At 36.9% G+C, this 18682-nt stretch overlaps 9 protein-coding genes across 9 annotated transcripts; 7 read left to right on the top strand and 2 right to left on the bottom strand.

The window, feature by feature from the left end:
• Positions 1-92: 92 nt before the first annotated feature.
• Positions 93-1304, top strand: KQ657_004591 (S-adenosylmethionine-dependent methyltransferase; the record flags this gene model as incomplete). The annotated part of the gene is made up of 1 exon (XM_043195260.1): positions 93-1304. One exon carries the CDS (start codon positions 93-95, stop codon positions 1302-1304), a length of 1212 nt encoding a protein of 403 aa, XP_043049926.1.
• Positions 1305-1987: 683 nt separating this feature from the next.
• Positions 1988-2632, top strand: VPS21 (Rab family GTPase; the record flags this gene model as incomplete). Its single annotated transcript, XM_043195259.1, has 1 exon — positions 1988-2632. One exon carries the CDS (start codon positions 1988-1990, stop codon positions 2630-2632), a length of 645 nt encoding a protein of 214 aa, XP_043049925.1.
• Positions 2633-3054: 422 nt separating this feature from the next.
• Positions 3055-3972, top strand: KQ657_004589 (uncharacterized protein; the record flags this gene model as incomplete). The annotated part of the gene is made up of 1 exon (XM_043195258.1): positions 3055-3972. The coding sequence occupies one exon, from the start codon at positions 3055-3057 to the stop codon at positions 3970-3972; it is 918 nt and encodes a 305-aa protein (XP_043049924.1).
• Positions 3973-5015: 1043 nt separating this feature from the next.
• KQ657_004588 (malate synthase) lies at positions 5016-6683 on the top strand (the record flags this gene model as incomplete). Its single annotated transcript, XM_043195257.1, has 1 exon — positions 5016-6683. The coding sequence occupies one exon, from the start codon at positions 5016-5018 to the stop codon at positions 6681-6683; it is 1668 nt and encodes a 555-aa protein (XP_043049923.1).
• A 374-nt stretch (positions 6684-7057) lies between these two features.
• On the top strand, positions 7058-8329 carry PTP1 (tyrosine protein phosphatase; the record flags this gene model as incomplete). Its single annotated transcript, XM_043195256.1, has 2 exons — positions 7058-7082; positions 7155-8329. The coding sequence occupies 2 exons, from the start codon at positions 7058-7060 to the stop codon at positions 8327-8329; spliced, it is 1200 nt and encodes a 399-aa protein (XP_043049922.1).
• Positions 8330-9472: 1143 nt separating this feature from the next.
• Positions 9473-11314, top strand: SSB1 (Hsp70 family ATPase; the record flags this gene model as incomplete). The annotated part of the gene is made up of 1 exon (XM_043195255.1): positions 9473-11314. The coding sequence occupies one exon, from the start codon at positions 9473-9475 to the stop codon at positions 11312-11314; it is 1842 nt and encodes a 613-aa protein (XP_043049921.1).
• Positions 11315-11471: 157 nt separating this feature from the next.
• On the bottom strand, positions 11472-12761 carry RIO2 (protein kinase; the record flags this gene model as incomplete). Its single annotated transcript, XM_043195254.1, has 1 exon — positions 11472-12761. One exon carries the CDS (start codon positions 12759-12761, stop codon positions 11472-11474), a length of 1290 nt encoding a protein of 429 aa, XP_043049920.1.
• A 1546-nt stretch (positions 12762-14307) lies between these two features.
• On the bottom strand, positions 14308-16722 carry DCP2 (decapping enzyme complex catalytic subunit; the record flags this gene model as incomplete). Its single annotated transcript, XM_043195253.1, has 1 exon — positions 14308-16722. One exon carries the CDS (start codon positions 16720-16722, stop codon positions 14308-14310), a length of 2415 nt encoding a protein of 804 aa, XP_043049919.1.
• A 266-nt stretch (positions 16723-16988) lies between these two features.
• ATP10 (uncharacterized protein) lies at positions 16989-17861 on the top strand (the record flags this gene model as incomplete). Its single annotated transcript, XM_043195252.1, has 1 exon — positions 16989-17861. One exon carries the CDS (start codon positions 16989-16991, stop codon positions 17859-17861), a length of 873 nt encoding a protein of 290 aa, XP_043049918.1.
• Between the last annotated feature and the right edge of the window lie 821 nt (positions 17862-18682).

Below are 18682 nucleotides of genomic sequence, written 5' to 3'. Positions count from 1 at the left end.
AATTTTAACGACTTCATAAAATTCGCAGTCGCCCGAAAAACTATTTCATGTTACTCTACTAGTATTTTGTCGCCAAGTTCACCCCCCTAATCATGAGTGCCGAGGATGAAGCCGAGTATAACGCATTACTGGGTACACTTCTGGCCTTCTATAACTTTATAGAATATGAAAGGGACCGGGTAGTTAAGCATCGTCAAATTAAGTATCAAGGTTTATCAAAGAGTGACCAGAAATTGCTTCCTTGGTTTCCGAAATATATCTCTGATTTGGATCTTTGCATTGGAATGAACGATCAATTCACCAAAGAGCTTGCTACTAAGGTAGCCGAACAATGGGGAATGCCATCTGATCCCAGCTTATGGTCTCCAGCCACAGAAGTTGAATATGATAAAGTGAGAGTAACTCTTCTACAATTAACAAGAGAATGGAGTACAGATGGTGAAAAAGAAAGACAACAAACTTTTGGCAGAATAATTGAAACTCTAGAAGGTCTTTATCCTTCATTAGAATCTAGACCAGAGGTTAAAATATTAGTTCCGGGTTGCGGTTTAGGAAGATTAGTTTTAGATTTAGTGAAGAAAGGCTTTTGGACTCAAGGCAATGAGATTAGTTATCACATGCTTTTAACTTCCAATTTCATTCTTAATTATTGCAAGTATGCCAATAGTTATTCTATATTTCCATTTCTTCATAAATCATCACATTTGGCCAAGAGAAATAACCAATTGAGACCAATAACCATACCTGATTCAAATCCCATGGATATATATAACTTGAGTACTGAAAATCCACATATTCCCTATGGCGATTTGATGTCTATGACAGCTGGATCGTTTGTTGATTTGTATGGAGAAGCTGATGCTCAAGGACATGTAGAAGAAGTCAATCACGATGCTCAAGCTACTGAATTTAGGTCACTGAATAAGGAAGCATATGACGTTGTTGTCACATGCTTTTTTCTCGACACAGCATCTAATATCATTGAATATATTAGAGCTATACGACATTGCTTGAAGTCTGGAGGTCGTTGGATCAACTTTGGACCGTTATTGTGGCATTTCGAAGATGATTTGACGATTACTCATTTACACGTTCAAGATGGGCCTAATGAGAACACTCGTACAATTCAATCGCTGTTAAATGGATTAGAGTTATCTCGAGAAGATTTAGTTGACTTAATTAAAAATATGGGTTTTGAGTTTGAGAGCCATCAAAGTGATATTGAGTCTAATTATGCTACTGATGTACGTGCTTTGGGGGGGTTCGTGTATGGGAGTGAGTTCTGGGTGTGCAAAAAGAGTTAATTGTAGTGAGTTTGAAGTTAAGAGCAATTGATTAATTGAATGATCGAACTGTTCATCCAGCCTTGAATATTTGTACTTGGATATCCGTATATCTACAAATGATATAATAAAAGGCAGACTCTCATAGTATACCACGAGTAAACCGTATTGTCTGACATCGTATACCATGAACTGAACTCCCGCATATAATTCTTAATTTGAGATTATTCATCGAGGTTCTTCGGTAGAGCCTAGTAATGATATCCTGATCTTCACATGTCTAGAGAAGATTGTACATTAACAAAGTAACGTCTAACACTGTTGAAACACAGAACAGTAACCTTAAGCCAGCTACAATGTATAGCTATCCGTTGAAATGATCATCTACGCCGTTGCATCCACTGGATGACCTTTAGTTTCGGAACGTGCACTACACACATTCAATTTGCTTAACGAGGCACAATGAGAATGCGCTACCTTGGTAATTCATGATTATGATCAGAAGTCTCCCCCTAAATCATTGTTACATATATTCGCTACTTTGCTTAAAGGCAAATTAAGAGTCTTAACAGACGGACATTTGGCAAATATTACACTAGTCGCAAAGTGGTATAATAGCACATATCCATAGATTATCAGAAATATACAGTGATTTTTTGACACACTTTCAAATTAAAGAAAATAGGTAGAGCAATTGATACAAAATGAGTTTCCCAAATCCGGTCACTTCAGTTAAGTTGGTTCTTCTTGGAGAAGCAGCGGTTGGTAAGTCTTCATTAGTATTACGATTTGTCAGTAATGAATTCCAAGAAAATAAGGAACCAACTATTGGTGCAGCTTTTTTAACTCAAAAGTTGACTATAGGTGATAGAGCTATCAAGTATGAAATTTGGGACACAGCAGGTCAAGAACGGTTTGCTTCATTAGCACCCATGTACTATCGTAATGCTCAAGCTGCATTAGTGGTTTATGATGTTACCAAGCCTGCTTCGTTTGTGAAAGCTAGACAGTGGGTAAAAGAGTTGCGTGAACAAGCTTCAAAGGATATTACCATAGCATTAGTGGGAAACAAATATGATTTGGTGGAAGATGACAACGAAGAAGATCTGGTAAGAAAAGTTAACGTTGAAGAGGGTCAGAACTTGGCTGATGAAGAAGGTTTGCTATTTTTTGAAACTAGTGCTAAGACAGGATATAATGTTAAAGATGTGTTTGTGGCTATAGGTAATAAGATTCCTGAAGCAACAGCTTCTGGTTCAGATACAGCAACCAATCAAACCTCTGGAGAGGGAAGAATTGATTTGAGTGGAGGAGGTAACTTCAATAACGCCACTTCTGGATGCTGTTAATATTAGTGAATAATAATGCTTTTTTGTCGATTCTTTTTCTTTTTATTATTGGATTAATGGTGTACTAGCGAAGGAAGAATTTGTAAAATGATGATCATCATTTGATATAAAATGATTTCTTCTGAGCTTATATAATTCCATAACGAGTGTTGGGTGTATTAACATATTATTTCTATTTCACTCTAAGATTTTTCAGCTATCTTTGGTACAAGATTTCCATACTTTGCCGTACATTCTAAGTAGTGTATTCCTTTTTCAAACAGTTTGATTAATGCTTAAGTCTCCAGTTGATCTATATATTCTAGGTTTAAACGATTACACACAGTTGGCCTGTATATGAAGTTCACAGATATATTTTTTTCAGTCCCTTGTAGCTTTCATTTAAACATGGAAAGACATTGAGCTCCTTTGCTTTCATCAAAATGGCTAACCTTAAAGTTGCTTACGTCCCAGAACACTTCTCTACTCCGTTATTCTTTGCTAATGATGAGAAGTACTTTGCTGCTAAGAACATCAGTGTTGAATTTGTGCCGGTACCAGAAGGCACTGGTCGTTTGATCAAACTAGTAAGCAGTAAAGAAGTGGACATAGCCATTGGATTAACTGAAGGTTTTATAGCCGATGTTGCTAAAGGGAATGGTGCTTATCAAATAGTAGACACATATGTGAAGTCGCCATTATGTTGGGCAATTAGTTCTGGTAATCCCAGGAACGATATTCAAAAGCCAGATGATTTACAAGGTAAGACAATTGGTGTTTCCAGAATTGGTAGTGGTTCTTATATCATGTCATATGTTTTAGGACTTCAATTGAATTTCCAAGAACCTTACTTCAATGATTTTAAAGTTTGTTCCAACTTCAAAACCTTACGTGAATCTGTTAATCACAAAACAGAGGATGTTTCATTGTATAGTGATGCATTTATGTGGGAACATTTCACTTCCAAAAAGTATTATGACAACGGAGAGATCAAGAAAATAGGTGAAATATATACTCCATGGCCATCGTGGGTGATTACTGTTAATCAGGAAACTTTAAAAAGTAAAACTAATGACATTAAGAATTTCCTTGTTTCGGTTAATCAAGGTATACACCATTTCTTAGAAAATCCAGAGAAGGCTACTAAATGGATCAGTGACAATTTAGATTACAGCGAAGAAGATGCACAATCTTGGTTGAAAACAGTTGAATTTAATGATCAATTGGGTCAAGTTCCAATTGATTGGGTTAAAGTGGTGGAAAAAACAGCTGATACTTTGAAAATTGCTGGTGTATTAACAGATGATGACGCTACCATTGATTCGAGATTGAAAGCTGGTGTACTTAGTAAGCCTTTGTAGGTTGTAAATATAATGACTATTCTTTTATTATACCATCCTGGCTCATTTGAATTGACTTCCGACCTCCATTGATCCGACGTATGACGCTTCAGTTTTGACTTCTTCGGTGTTTGTGTGAAATCGGTGTTCGCCGGGAACACGGAGCTGTTGGTACTAATTGATCAGTCCCGATTCAGCTTATCAGAGGTTTTGTGTAAATCAAATCTAGCATTTAGGGAGTTAAGCACAATCGCAACCTATTGGTAGTAACCCCCAAGAGGAGCAAATGGCCCCACTCAGGGAATTCGGATTCCTTAAAGGTATCACTGTCAACAACTAATATTAATCTAGATTCTTTTATAAGAAATAATAAGAAGCTTAGGATATAGTATCTTATACCAAATCGTTAGCCATACCCACTTGGTAAAACTGGACTAATAGTTTGCTGAGTCAGATTGTTGTTTATTTCGGAGAGGCTCCGATAACGGAGTCGGATAATTATATGCAGGTGCCGCACCTCCTATGTCCGAAATGGCATGGAGCGCTAAACTCCTGCGATTTTCGAACCCACTGAAAAGTGCCTTCATAATGTCACACTGTAATCGTAGACTAACATCAGTCGTTGAAAATTCTCTCTCTTCCAAATTAGCCCATAATGATGTAATGTAGTTAGGTCATAGGAGAAAATTGAGCACGCTCACGTATTACGTGCAAGAGCATAACTATCAATTACAATGTACAACTTTGGGGCTTAACTGAAAGGTGGTAGAAGAAGTCAAATTCAGTATTGACTTCGACCCTTCCCCGGTTCAGCCCTCGGAGTTAAAGTATCCACTTATCCATTCACATTTATGTGCCATTTAGTGAAATACTACCCTTTGTTATCAGGACGATGACTCGCAGTCTTTAATTCGAACATAGCACCATCCGTGTGACTCGTTACTCCGGGCAACATGGTTGTGTCAGGGATTTTGGACTATGCTATATAAATAGCAATGTAGTTCTAATATTCACTTGAATTTCAACCAAAACTTTAATCTTTACCATAACAGTTCTTTGCAACCATGGTTTATTCAACATTAGAAGGAGTCCAAGTACTCGCTCCAATTAAAACTACACCTCAATATGAAGGCTCTGCTTCCACAACTCAAGGTGATATCTTAACTAAAAGTGCTTTGAAATTTGTTTCTTTATTGCACCGTTCCTTCAATTCTACTAGAAAGCAATTACTTGAAAATCGACAAAAAGTTCAAGCAGAATTATCAAAAGGTAAATCATTAACATTCCTTGATGATGAAGAACTTGTCAAGATTAGAAATGACCCAACATGGACAGGTGCTTTCCCTGGTATTGGATTGGCAGATAGAAGATCCGAAATTACTGGCCCACCGGAACGTAAGATGGTCGTTAACGCCATGAACACTCCAGTGAAGACTTATATGACTGATTTTGAAGACAGTACGTCTCCTACATGGGCAAATGTTATAGATGGGCAAGTGAACTTATATGATGTTATTAGAGGACAAATTGATTTTGAGAATCCTGACAACGGCAAGCTTTACAAAGTTGATAAATCCAAGACAGCCCCAGTACTTTTAGTTAGGCCCAGAGGTTGGCATATGGTTGAAAAGCATGTTCTTGTTGATGGTGAACCAATCAGTGCCTCCCTTTTTGATTTTGGTTTATTCTTCTTTCATAATACTAAGCAATTGATCACCAATGGGTTTGGTCCATATTTCTACTTGCCTAAGATGGAGCATCATTTAGAAGCTAAGTTATGGAATGATGTTTTCAACGTTGCCCAAGATACTTTATTCATTCCCCGAGGGACAATCAGAGCCACTGTATTAATTGAAACCTTACCTGCTGCGTACCAAATGGAAGAAATCATCTATCAATTAAGACACCATCTGGCTGGTTTGAATTGTGGAAGATGGGATTATATTTTCTCAACTATCAAGAGGTTAATTAATGATCCCTCCAAGGTGTTACCAAACAGAGGTCAAGTGACTATGACTGTACCATTCATGTCTTCCTATTGTAAGCGTTTAATTAATATTTGTCATAGAAGACAAGTCCACGCTATGGGTGGAATGGCTGCACAGATTCCCATCAAAAACGATAAAGAAAAGAATGATATGGCTATGGCAAAAGTTAAAGCCGATAAATTGAGAGAGGCAACAATGTACTATGACGGTACTTGGGTTGCTCATCCAGCCTTGGCACCTATTGCTAATGGTGTATTTGATGAGTACATGCCAACTCCCAACCAGATCCATATCACACCAGAGGCTAATGTTTCTGAGAAGGACTTGTGTGACACCACTATTGACGATAGCTTCATTACTTCTGAAGGGATCAGGGAAAACTTATACATTGCATTATGTTATATGGAAGCTTGGTTGAGAGGTTATGGTTGTGTTCCAATTAATAATTTAATGGAAGATGCAGCTACTGCAGAAGTTTCTAGATTACAATTGCATTCATGGGTTAAGCATGGCGTTATTTTGAAAGACACCGGCAAAGCTATTACACCTGACTTGGTATCATCAATTTTAGCAGAAGAAGTCAAGAAATTAGATAACAATATTGGTAATAAGTTTGCCATTGCTGCAAAGTATTTGGAGCCTGAAATAACTGGTGTTACTTTGAGTGAGTTCTTGACGACTTTAATCTATGATGAAGTTGTTATTGCAGGTGAACCAATTGAACTTTCTTCATTGAAGGAGTAATGATATGATTAAGTATGGTTACTAAGTTATTTATTAATTATGTAAAATATAAGTTTACGATCAAGTATTATATTCTGGAGGGGGTGGTATTGTATTACATCTAAATTGCTGCAATATTAGAGATAATATCAAAGAGGCAATAGTAGTGTACCCAGAAAAGACAATGCTAAGAACCCTTTGGGGTTACAAAATTAGCAGCGTTTGTTCACCACCAAGTGTTCCTTCCGAGCTTCCCATGATCAGGGCACGCATTTTGGTTAGTAGAGGTCATGTATTGTGCCACATACAAAGTCCACTAAGATAATGGGCAGATCATATATATGAGGTGATTAATTATCACATTATACTTAAGAGCTTTCTACTATGTTGAACTAATGACTCTGGTATTGAAAAAGCTAGGTGCCCTTTAATTGTACTTAAGTTAACTTGTTATACTTATGGTTCCAGTAATAAGTTTGCGTACAGTTCAAGTCCTGTATTGTTGGAATTGGGTTGTCCCCCCACAAAAACGGCGTAAGAAATCGGATAAGGATGAGCTTGATCCTGAACGTTCTCACTTACAAATAGTAATTAGAGCTGCAAGAGTTGGATATCGTCGCCTAGTAACGGCTAAGCAATCAAAATCAACCATCATTAACTTGTTGTTTCGCAGTATGTCAGTTCCTAAATACTTGGGAACAAGTTTGAATAGCCAACAGGTCAAATTTGAGATGCTCTCACAATTGGAACACAATCATTTGAACCATGGTCGAAGTCATCCCAAGACATCACAATGGGCATCAGAACATGCGCATACTGAAGTTGCACGAGGGAGAAATAGATATTCCAATGTGTTTCCCTATGATAGAACCAGAGTATCCTTGCCAATCCTGGATGGTCACTCTGACTACATCAACGCGTCATATGTCAGCATTCGACTCCCCGAGTCTGAGAAGGTTGAGACAAGATATATTGCTACTCAAGGGCCTTTAAATAACACTGTTCATCATTTTTGGGCTATGTGCTATAATGAGAGCGAAAAGCAAGGAAATGATGTGGTGATTATAGCTATGTTGACACCAACTGTGGAGAGTAATATGATCAAGTGTTCATGTTATTGGCCCGAAATTGATGGATCAGAGTATGACTTTTCAGAGTCATTGAAGGCAGATGGATCCGTTCTTCAACTGTTGTCTTTAAAGCGTATTCGTACGGAATATAATCACACGGGCCAATTTCATTGTACAGTATTAGAACTACGGCAAGGTACCAAACTCAAGACTGTGTACCATATATACTATGAAGGATGGGCAGATACGAGGGTGCCTCCTTCTCTGGCGCCTTTGCTTGAGATTTCCAAAGTTATTTCCCAATTACAGGCTACGAATACTCGTGGAACTGATCCAATTCCTATTGTACATTGTTCTGCTGGAGTTGGTCGTACTGGTACATTTATTGTGCTTGATACTCTATTGAATTTACAGAACTTTCATCAAATAGGTTTGAAACAGGATGGAGAACATCATTATGATCCTATATTCGATTTGGTTGATCAGCTTCGTAATAATAGAATGATGATGGTACAAACGGTTCATCAATATAGATTTCTTTACCAGGCAACCCGTGACTACTATAAGGCTACATATTTTGATGGTGTCCGGGAATGAATGAATCTACAATATTTATATATTCCAATATTAAGTTTTTAATACCAGTAATAGACTTTTTGTTATAGCTTTCAAATAAGTTTTTACAACAATTGGCCAATATTGAATCGTTCGAATAATAAACTCCATAGCGAATGTTGATTTGATCAATGGCAGTACTTATTTTGTACACGACACATTTAAGCAATAGTATCGCTATCATTTGTAGAATCAAAGAAAAGAGCATAAAAAGGAGCCATTTGTAACTTGAATACTGTCTTCAATATTTATAAGCCAAATCAAAGTATACGAACTCTGGAAACAAAACCAAGCAAAAGACGATGTGAAAGCTTCTAGTTCCAATTCAAGGTCCATTCAAATCGGTGACCCTTGAAGGATGGCCAAGGAAACCATGGTAGACGGTGTAATCATCCATATATAAAGAGATCATTTCAAATGTAATCCATGGGTTTTAGATACCAGAAGCAATTGATGCCTTTCCTACAATAGAAATCTACCATAAAGGATTTGCTTTCTAGTGTCTTATTCTTTGCAGCCAACTTTCACTTCTATAGTGGTAAACGGTGTATGATAGATCATTTAGCAATACTTTATGCTACCAATCCTAAAAACAAGGATGGAGCGCTCAATCTCCCTTGTAAGACGGAAGTCATCTTGAACTTCGGAGTGCTGAATTGAAGTCTACAAGCCATTTTAAATTGAATCAACTTTAATCAATTCTCAGTGTATTGTACCATCGAGAAGTGACAACCTCAAAATTGCACCAGTTGAATGCTACCAGAGTTAGCGTAAATTGATCAAAGTTAATTGATAATGTAATGCTCCAAGCATCAAATCAGCATAACATTTCATCTTGAGTTTAAGTTACCCATTGAGGGAACATCCGGGTAACTGCGTATTTGTGAGCACGGTACGAAATTTTCAGCATTAACTTGGCTAAGAAAGGGGGCCTTTTTTGGGACACAATGAATTTTTTTTTTTCACATTTTTCACTCTCTCTGCAGAATGCGATGGGAAGAATCTCTGCTTGAGTGAGGAGCCTATTTTGAAAAATTTTCTCCAAGTCAGTATTTAGTATTGAAGAATCCTCTTTTCTTTCTTTTTACCTTTTGATTCTAATCACATCACTTTTCAATAATCATCATGGCTGACGGTGTTTTCCCAGGTGCTATTGGTATCGATTTGGGTACCACCTACTCTTGTGTCGCTACTTACGACTCTGCAGTTGAAATTATTGCTAACGAACAAGGTAACAGAGTTACTCCATCTTTCGTTGCTTTCAACTCTGAAGAAAGATTGATTGGTGATGCCGCCAAGAACCAAGCTGCCTTGAACCCAAAGAACACTGTTTTCGATGCTAAGCGTTTGATTGGTCGTGCTTTTGAAGACGAATCCGTCCAAAAGGATATCAAGACCTGGCCATTCAAGGTTGTCAATGACAACGGCAACCCAAAGATTGAGGTTGAATACTTGGAAGAAACCAAGACCTTCTCTCCTCAAGAAATCTCCTCCATGGTTTTGACCAAGATGAAGGAAATTGCTGAAGCTAAGATTGGTAAGGCTGTTGAAAAGGCTGTTATTACTGTCCCAGCTTACTTCAATGACGCTCAAAGACAAGCTACCAAGGATGCTGGTGCCATTGCTGGTTTGAACGTTTTGAGAATTATCAACGAACCAACTGCCGCTGCTATTGCTTACGGTTTAGGTGCTGGTAAGTCTGAAAAGGAAAAGCACGTTTTGATTTTCGATTTGGGTGGTGGTACTTTCGATGTTTCTTTGTTAAGCATTGAAGGTGGTGTCTTCACCGTTAAGGCTACTGCTGGTGACACTCACTTGGGTGGTCAAGATTTTGATACTAACTTGTTGGACTTCTTCAAGAATGACTTCAAAAAGAAGACTGGTTTGGACATCTCCGGTGATGCCAGAGCTTTGAGAAGATTGAGAACTGCCTGTGAAAGAGCTAAGAGAACTTTGTCTTCCGTTACTCAAACCACTGTTGAAGTTGACTCTTTGTTTGAAGGTGAAGACTTCTCTGCTAACTTGACCAGAGCTAGATTTGAAGACATCAACTCTGCTTTGTTCAAGTCCACCTTGGACCCTGTTGAACAAGTCTTGAAGGATGCTAAGATCAACAAGGCCAACGTTGACGAAGTTGTCTTGGTTGGTGGTTCCACCAGAATTCCAAAGGTCCAAAAGTTGTTGTCTGACTTCTTTGACGGTAAGCAATTGGAAAAGTCTATTAACCCTGATGAAGCTGTTGCTTATGGTGCTGCTGTTCAAGGTGCTATTTTGACTGGTCAATCTACTTCTGAAGACACCAAGGACTTGTTGTTGTTGGATGTTATCCCATTGTCTTTGGGTGTTGCTATGCAAGGTAACGTTTTTGCTCCTGTCGTCCCAAGAAACACCACTGTTCCTACCATCAAGAGAAGAACTTTCACCACTGTTGCTGACCACCAAACCACTGTTCAATTCCCAGTTTACCAAGGTGAAAGAGTCAACTGTTCTGAAAACACCTTGTTGGGTGAATTCGACTTGAAGGGAATCCCACCAATGTCTGCTGGTGAACCTGAATTGGAAGCCATCTTTGAAGTTGACGCTAACGGTATCTTGAAGGTTACTGCTGTTGAAAAGTCTACTGGTAAGTCTGCTAACATCACCATTTCTAACTCTATCGGTAGATTGACTTCTGATGAAATTGAAAAGATGATCAACGATGCTGAAAAGTTCAAGAGCTCCGATGACGCTTTCGCCAAGAGACACGAACAAAAGCAAAAGTTGGAAGCTTACGTTGCTTCTGTCGAATCTACTGTCACCGACCCAGTCTTGTCTGCTAAGTTGAAGAAGTCTGCTAAGGAGAAGATTGAAACTGCTTTGTCTGATGCTTTGCAAGCTTTGGAAATTGAAGACTCTTCTGCTGATGACTTCAGAAAGGCTGAATTGGCTTTGAAGAGAGCCGTCACCAAGGGTATGGCCACCCGTTAAGATAGCATTTAATCAAAGTGGTTAAGGCTATGTCTGTATAAAAATTTGTCATATCTTCTTTAATTATTACGGGGTTTAATCAAGTATACTGAAATAAACTGAATTATACGTGTAAAAATGATTATTGTAGTCCAATTGTTACTATTTGTAAATAGCACTAATTATCTTCGAGAATATAATTACCTAACTTATCCATCTTCATGTTGGTCACACCAGATGATAATGCTTCAATAATCTTTTCATTTTCTTCATCATAATTCTTCTCCTCCTGTTCATCTTCTTCCTCATCTTCCAAAAGATAATCTTCATCATCTTCTTCGTCATCTTCGAAAATTTCGTAATCAGATTCAATTTCAGATGCGTCATCTTCTTCATCCTCATCTATTTCTTGAGCTCTCATTCCCTTTACGGCATTTTCAAATTCTTTATCTTCTCTATTACCTTTAACAGCTTTAGCAAAACCAGATGCTTTTACTTCAACATCCAACTCTTTTATTCTACTGACATCTCTTTTGAAATTAGGGTATGCATATTTGTATCCCTCTCCATAGCCTTCTGTGTCAAACATAGTAGGATCATGTTGAGGAGCATAACGGAACTTCTTTTCAAAGAATGCTCTAATTCCTTGAACATCTCTATCAAAATAGAACTTGGCGTCCTTATGGTCTATGGAAACACATTGAGGGAAATCAATCACCACGAAATCAAATTCATGATCTTTAGCATCTTCTGAGTCTCTTATTATTATATTAAATTCATTGAAATCACAATGAATTAATCCATGATTAGCTAACTTGACAATAAATTGCATTAATTCTGAATAAAGTTTCCTATAGTTTTCATGTTGCCTAAGATGTTTCATAGGTATTCCTCTAATCCATTCCATTAAAACTGTGTGCCTGGAATAATCATAAGGTATTGGAACAGTGAATCCATTTTCATGTAGAATACACATGAATTCATATTCCTTTTTGGCAGCTAATTTAGACAAAAACATCCAACTAGATGTCAGTCTATTCTTTAAATAATCTCTGTTATTCTTTACAGTCTTAAATGAGGTTCTACCAAGTCTATGAATCTTCAATACCTTTTGTTGACCATCGTTATCACTAACAGAATAAATGTCTGATTCTTTACCAACACCTATTTGAGACCCCACTGAATAAATACTTTCCCTATTGAAGAGAGACTTCAAGGCTAAGAAATCAAATCCTGAATATGTTAACCTAAAACCATCATATTTGGCATTTCTTAATCTTGAAACTAACTTAAGCTTGGCTAAATCTCCAATAGATCGATTGGTACCTGTAGGTGATTTCATTCCTCCTAATGCGTGAATCATTTGTGTAGGGACTAATTCATGATTTCTAGATCCTTGCTCTAATGCTTGAAGAACTTTAAAATCATCTGCGGTTAAATACCGCATATGGGATGCATCCAACTTCATGATATAAGTTTACTATTTAGTTAAGTGCAACAGTGCTTGATATTAATTAATGACTCTAAAGGTCATCGCATCAAATTTGGATTAAAAGATCTGGTTTCCTCTCTATAGCGCTACCAATTAACAAAAGATAATATGTAAACTATTTAATCAAGGACATATCTAAATGTTGGAATCACACAATTCTAATTCTAACATCCTTATATCATTGAGTAAACTATAAAGCTCTTTCATTATGGCAAGACATCATAGACGATACCGGTCTCTGCGACGAACGTTCAAGAGAATAAACCATAAGATGAAACAATCTGAAAGTAAAGCAACAGCATCCTATCATGTACTTGATGCTTCAACATCGAATGTCTTATATAGTGATTCGGAAGGATGTATGATATATCCTTGGTATTTAATGAATGCTAATAGTATTTCCAAAGCAGCAATACCCAAACCTAAGACTATCAGTAGTTTAAAACTGCTTTGTGTGGATCAGATTGCTTTAGAATCTGAGAAACTCACTATGGATCATCTACTGCTATTGAACTGGAATCACTGTGGGAAGCTAATATGGAATCGAATACTTGAATTACAAACGGATTCCTTTTATGTATTTCTGATATTCAATTCTATATTTGGTATGAATAACGATTTCCATTGTCACCGTCGAACATCTAGTATTAAAACCAATTCATTTTGGAATTTACGTCAATGTGCTTTAAATGCTTGTATTACTGGATTCTCCTATAAACATCGAATAGAGAATATACATTCCAACATAGATTATCAATTATTAAGTAACCATTTAAATCAACTGAATAATTCCATGAGAATAATATTAGACCTTTCTCAATGTTTTTCAACTTTAAGCAATTTTTCCTTCTTGAGCCTATTGAAAATCAACAATTTATGGGCTTTGGATCTTTCCAACCAAGTTCATGTTAACGATAACATATTGAGAATAATATCCAAAGCTGAAATCCTTCCTAACCTTCAAATATTAAAGATCGTTAACTGTCCGAATGTCACACTTCAAGGAGTTGAAACTCTTGTTAGAAATCCACATTCCAACATAAAATATATTGAAAGCGACTATGGCTTACCTTTAGAGCCATTTCATACCCGCTATAGCCTGGATAAGCTGTACGTTTTAGGAACAAAGTGGAACTGCTTAGAAAAATCCTCAAGTGCATACAACAAACTTAATCGTTCATTTGCGTTTGCTTCAAATTCACTTGCTAAACATTATCCAGAATTATTCAAAACCAAAAATAATAATATCGTTCTTGACATTATTATATTCAAAGAGAGTGCTTCTGTTGAAAATGATACTTCTGCTAGTTTTCAAAAGAGCTGGCAGTTTCGACTCAACAGCTCAATGTCAACTTCAAGAAATGGTACACCCTTCGCTTATTTGAATGAACAACTTCGCGGTGACAGTTCCAAACCAAAATTGCACCAATTTCGTCATAAAATAGGGAAGTCAAAGAAAGTGATGAAAAAGAAACCTCAAACAGCAAACGAATATTTTGGTCTATGTACCCAATAGTTTATATTAATGTCCATTTTTAAGAAGTCCCAAAATATCCTTTGAATTTGTAATGTTGGCACCTCCTCCAAACTGATTCATATTTGGCGTTGGAATTTGTTGGTTGCCTTCAAGCTCATCCAATGTAAGGATTTTCGGTTTAGGTGTTGGTGGCTTTTTACCTAACAAACTTAATAAATTGGCAGACGCAACATTATTGCGTTGGTTTTGGTTGGAAGATGGGGTGCTTTGTTTACCCTCATCGTGACTATTGTCGTGACTTATATCCTTCTTGTTATACAAGGCATCCAATAATGGATTTCCAGCTGAATTTGTATCCCCACCATTCAAAAGGTGAAGTAGGCTAGTACTATTCTTAGCTTCCTTTGGTGGTTCTGAAGAGGCAGTTTTACTTGGAGTACTGATTAAATCTTTCAACAGTTCCCCTTGTCTTAAGATTCTCACTTTTTGTTTTGAGGGAAGTTTCCCTCTTCGCTCAAGGTTGAGCTTATCATCGATTAATCGATCAAGATCTTCATCGTCACTTGCTATATCAAAGTTTCTGTAGTGTCTAGAGTCTCGACCATTATCGTCAAAATCTTCAACATCTTCAAAATCTTCAAAATCCTCGAAGTTTTCAAAAGTTTCAAAGTCATTTGATATACCCAGTTGAATATTTGCACTACCTGGTTCCACAATTTGACTTGTAATTGGACTAGATCCACCCGAGGTCACTTGCTGGGAACTTTGTTTGCCTCTTAAAACGGCCAAAATATCATTTCCTTTATTTGATTCCTCCATAATAGGTGGAGATACTGTATCAGTGAATAATTCTCGTGAAGATTTACTTGTTTCGGGTGTGCAGGGATTGGGTTGCTTAACAAGCAACCTTAACAAATCTGCAGATGCATTTGAGTTCTTACGATTTCCAGAACTATCTTTTGATGGTCTTTTTAATAAAGTCATTTTCTTGGGACCATTGTTGTAGTCTGCAATAGCACTGTCTCTTAATGACTCCTCAAGCTCATTAGATGGTTGAGAAGCGCTAAATATACCCTGCAAGTTTCCTGGTGACGGAATGGACTTACTTGAGTCAGCAGTTTTCTTCTTAGCACCAACAAGATCTAAAAGTATTTGCGCTTTAGATCTCTTTCTCTCAGCTATTGCTGCATTTGAGGGATTTGAAGGAGCTTTATTTAATATACCTAATAACTCACGTGCATTTTCTTTAGCAGGAGAGTGTGGTTGATCTGGTTGAGGCTCACCAGGTTTTGTCTTGTTCAAGATTGATAACAATTCTCTGGAGTTTGCCTCAGACATACGTCTATTTGAGGATGCAATTGATAATTTCCGGGTAGACTCTTCAGAGGCCGGAGGAGTTTGGTTATGCAAGTTTGGAATATTATTCAACGGAGTCAATGGAGGTTGGCCCATTTGTGATGGAACAAAGTTTGGAATTCCAGGTCCCAACATTGGAGGAGCGTAAGGATGAATAAAAGGCATTTGAGCTTGGATCAAGGCTTGCTGGAACATAGGATGAGAGTTAATAATGGGTACAGAAGGGGCATTAATTGTTTGAGAATGAACTCCGGGTTCATTAATTCCTTGAAGAATATTCAATAACTCTCTACCTGCATCCACGTTCTCATTTGCGTTTGTTTGAGAAATGCCTAAGAACTTCTTCAACTTGATTTCAGTTTGAAGCATCAATTTCTGCTCATCAACAACACCCTTATTTTTGTTGATCCAATTATTGATAGCCTTCATCATTGTTGGAAGAATAAAATATTTATTTGGGCTAGATTTTATCTTCTTCAGAAGAACAGAGATATCATGCCATTCTAATTGGGCAATTTCATTTCGGACTTGAGGCTCAAAGTCAAAATCTTCAGGAACATTCTTAACCAAATATATCTTGTAGTTCTTGCCCCCAATGTTACGATCAATAACATCATTTTCATTTAAAAGATCACGACAATTAAACCCAGTTTCTTCTTCGGCTTCTCGAATTGCACATTCAGCATCTTGTTCACCTTTAGATATTTTCCCTCTTGGGAAAGACCAAGTCTTTGATTCCACTCCTTTAACCAAAAGAAGTTTCGTTAAATTATCATTGAAAAATGCAGCACCTCTAACTGGGATAGTTGATTTGTATCTACTAAATCTTGAAAGTGCTTCTGAGGGCGTACCCCATTTCCATATTAAAGGACATTTCTCCAAGAACATTGTCGAAAACGACTTCAATTTTAATGAAGGTAATGAGGGATTCAATTGACAAAGAAAGTCGGAATAGAACCATTGGGCTTCTTCCACTTGAAAAAATACTCTTTCAATGGAGGATAAGTCTTCTTCAGGGCAATTGACAAGGAATCTTGCAAGAAGATCCTCCAAAACTAAATCCACTGGTTGCATGGCTAAACCATCTCGCAACTGTATGCTCATTTTGATCTATTGAATATTTATATTTTTTGCAGTAGATTGGTATAAATGGAACTAAACTAGTGATTATTAGTGGTTTGAACGTACTGGGTGTTTTTCTTGTTCATTATAATTTTTGTTGTCTCCCTATAAAGTGCGGGTAACAGTGCTTGAAATTTTGGTGGCTATTTTGGCCCCAATACTAATCCCACAGTTACAATAAGAAATCAATAATTGAAGTCAGTTTGAGTATTGGCTTTGAAAGAGACGGGAATTATATTACAGTCGGTATGAGAAGTTCCCGTATATTTATCAGAAACTTTTCTGGGAGTTCTCGGTGTGGAATTAAGACACCCAGATTTGCAAAGACAATTGCAGAAGCAGGGAAACCACCCTTGACTGAGTCTATTCCTATTACGAGACCATTTGGATTGGATTCGCCTATTCTTTTAAATCATAGGACACAGGATGCATATAGTATATCACATATCAAAAATGAGCTTTTCAGTGCTGAAGCAAGAGAAAGAAGACAGAGACAATTGGATCACGATATTAAGCATTCCCCATTTTATGAATCAAAATCTTTTGAAAACACTAAGGGGAAGATTTTCACTCCACCAGTTTCCTACTTTAGAGCTGAAAAGTCTAAGCATTTCCCTGATTTCATAGGGGTCACAGTTTGTGGGAGTGAACGTAGTTTATTTGAAATCTTAGAGGGAAATGTTACAATTGTCAGAGTATATTCAACCGTATCAGGAGAAAATTGTGTCAATTCTTATTTCAAAGTTGACAATAAGAATTATTTGACTTCTGAGTATTCGGAATTTGAAAAGGAATATCCTATGACACAGATTGTTGATGTTAATATCCCTCAAAGTTGGATTAAAGGTTTTATTGTTCGTATGTCCAAATCAAACATTCGTAAAATGATACCTAAAGAGAGACTGGATAAGTATTTTGTTCTTCCAGATGATGTGTTTTCTGTTCAAATGAAAGAAAAATTGAATATGGATAATCTGTGCTCTGGATACATTTATCTACTTGATAGCTGTGGTCGTATTAGGTGGGCAACCAGTGGTTATGCAAACGAAGCTGAAATTAAGTTGATGTGGAAGTGTGTCAAAGGATTGCAAAGAGAATTGGCTTCCAAGTCGGGTGATTAATTTTATGACGTTTAGTTTCCATGTTTATATATGGCTGTTTCGACCCAATCTAATTTATAGCATTCACTAATAAAGAAACTACATTTTGTTATAATACCATCAATTCTTGCATAAATCTTCAATTAATTCTTGAGGTTGGCGGATGAACTACAAACGCTAGCAATGTTGATGTTAGCAATATCAGGCGTAATGAACTAGTACAGTATTATATTAGAATATCTTTTAATCTACATGCTACTTCCTACTCAAGAGCCTGCTTTTTATCAACTCTCTAGTCCCCATGGTTGCAAAATATTCGAAAAACTACAAAATCTGCCTTCAAGAAATAAGTATCACAATAGATATAAATGAATGAAAATTAACAAGTGTCAAACCCTAAGTTAGTTTTAGATCTTTTTGAAATACGATTCCGTATGAACCCCGTAGAACAAGTTGGTACTTATCGATTTGCAGATGTTCTTACACTGCATTATATAGGGTTACCCGGAAGTGTCCATCGCACCGGAATGACTGACTGATGCTACGTTTTTCGGCGAAAGAAATTTATTTACTTAGTAAGTTTTCTTTCTTTAGCTTTACTTGATAGTAAATAAAGATGTACGAAAATATGAGCAGTATGTAAACAATTTTATTAAAACAATTGCATCTTGCTCTTTCAATGATGAACTTTTCAATTGGGAATCTCTCTGACAATAATCCAAAAACAAAACACTGGAGAAAATCTATTTAATTGATATCTGAACTCAACTATAAGAACACTGCAATGCTTTACGATACGTTAAGACAATTACTAACAATTAACCTAGTTAGATGAATTGCTC

Source organism: Scheffersomyces spartinae (assembly GCF_019049425.1).
Source record: "Scheffersomyces spartinae strain ARV_011 chromosome Unknown scaffold_7, whole genome shotgun sequence".
Lineage (NCBI taxonomy): Eukaryota > Fungi > Ascomycota > Pichiomycetes > Serinales > Debaryomycetaceae > Lizanozyma > Lizanozyma spartinae.
The sequence above is the reverse complement of the archived record's forward strand: the minus strand, read 5'-3'. Positions and strand labels throughout refer to the sequence as shown.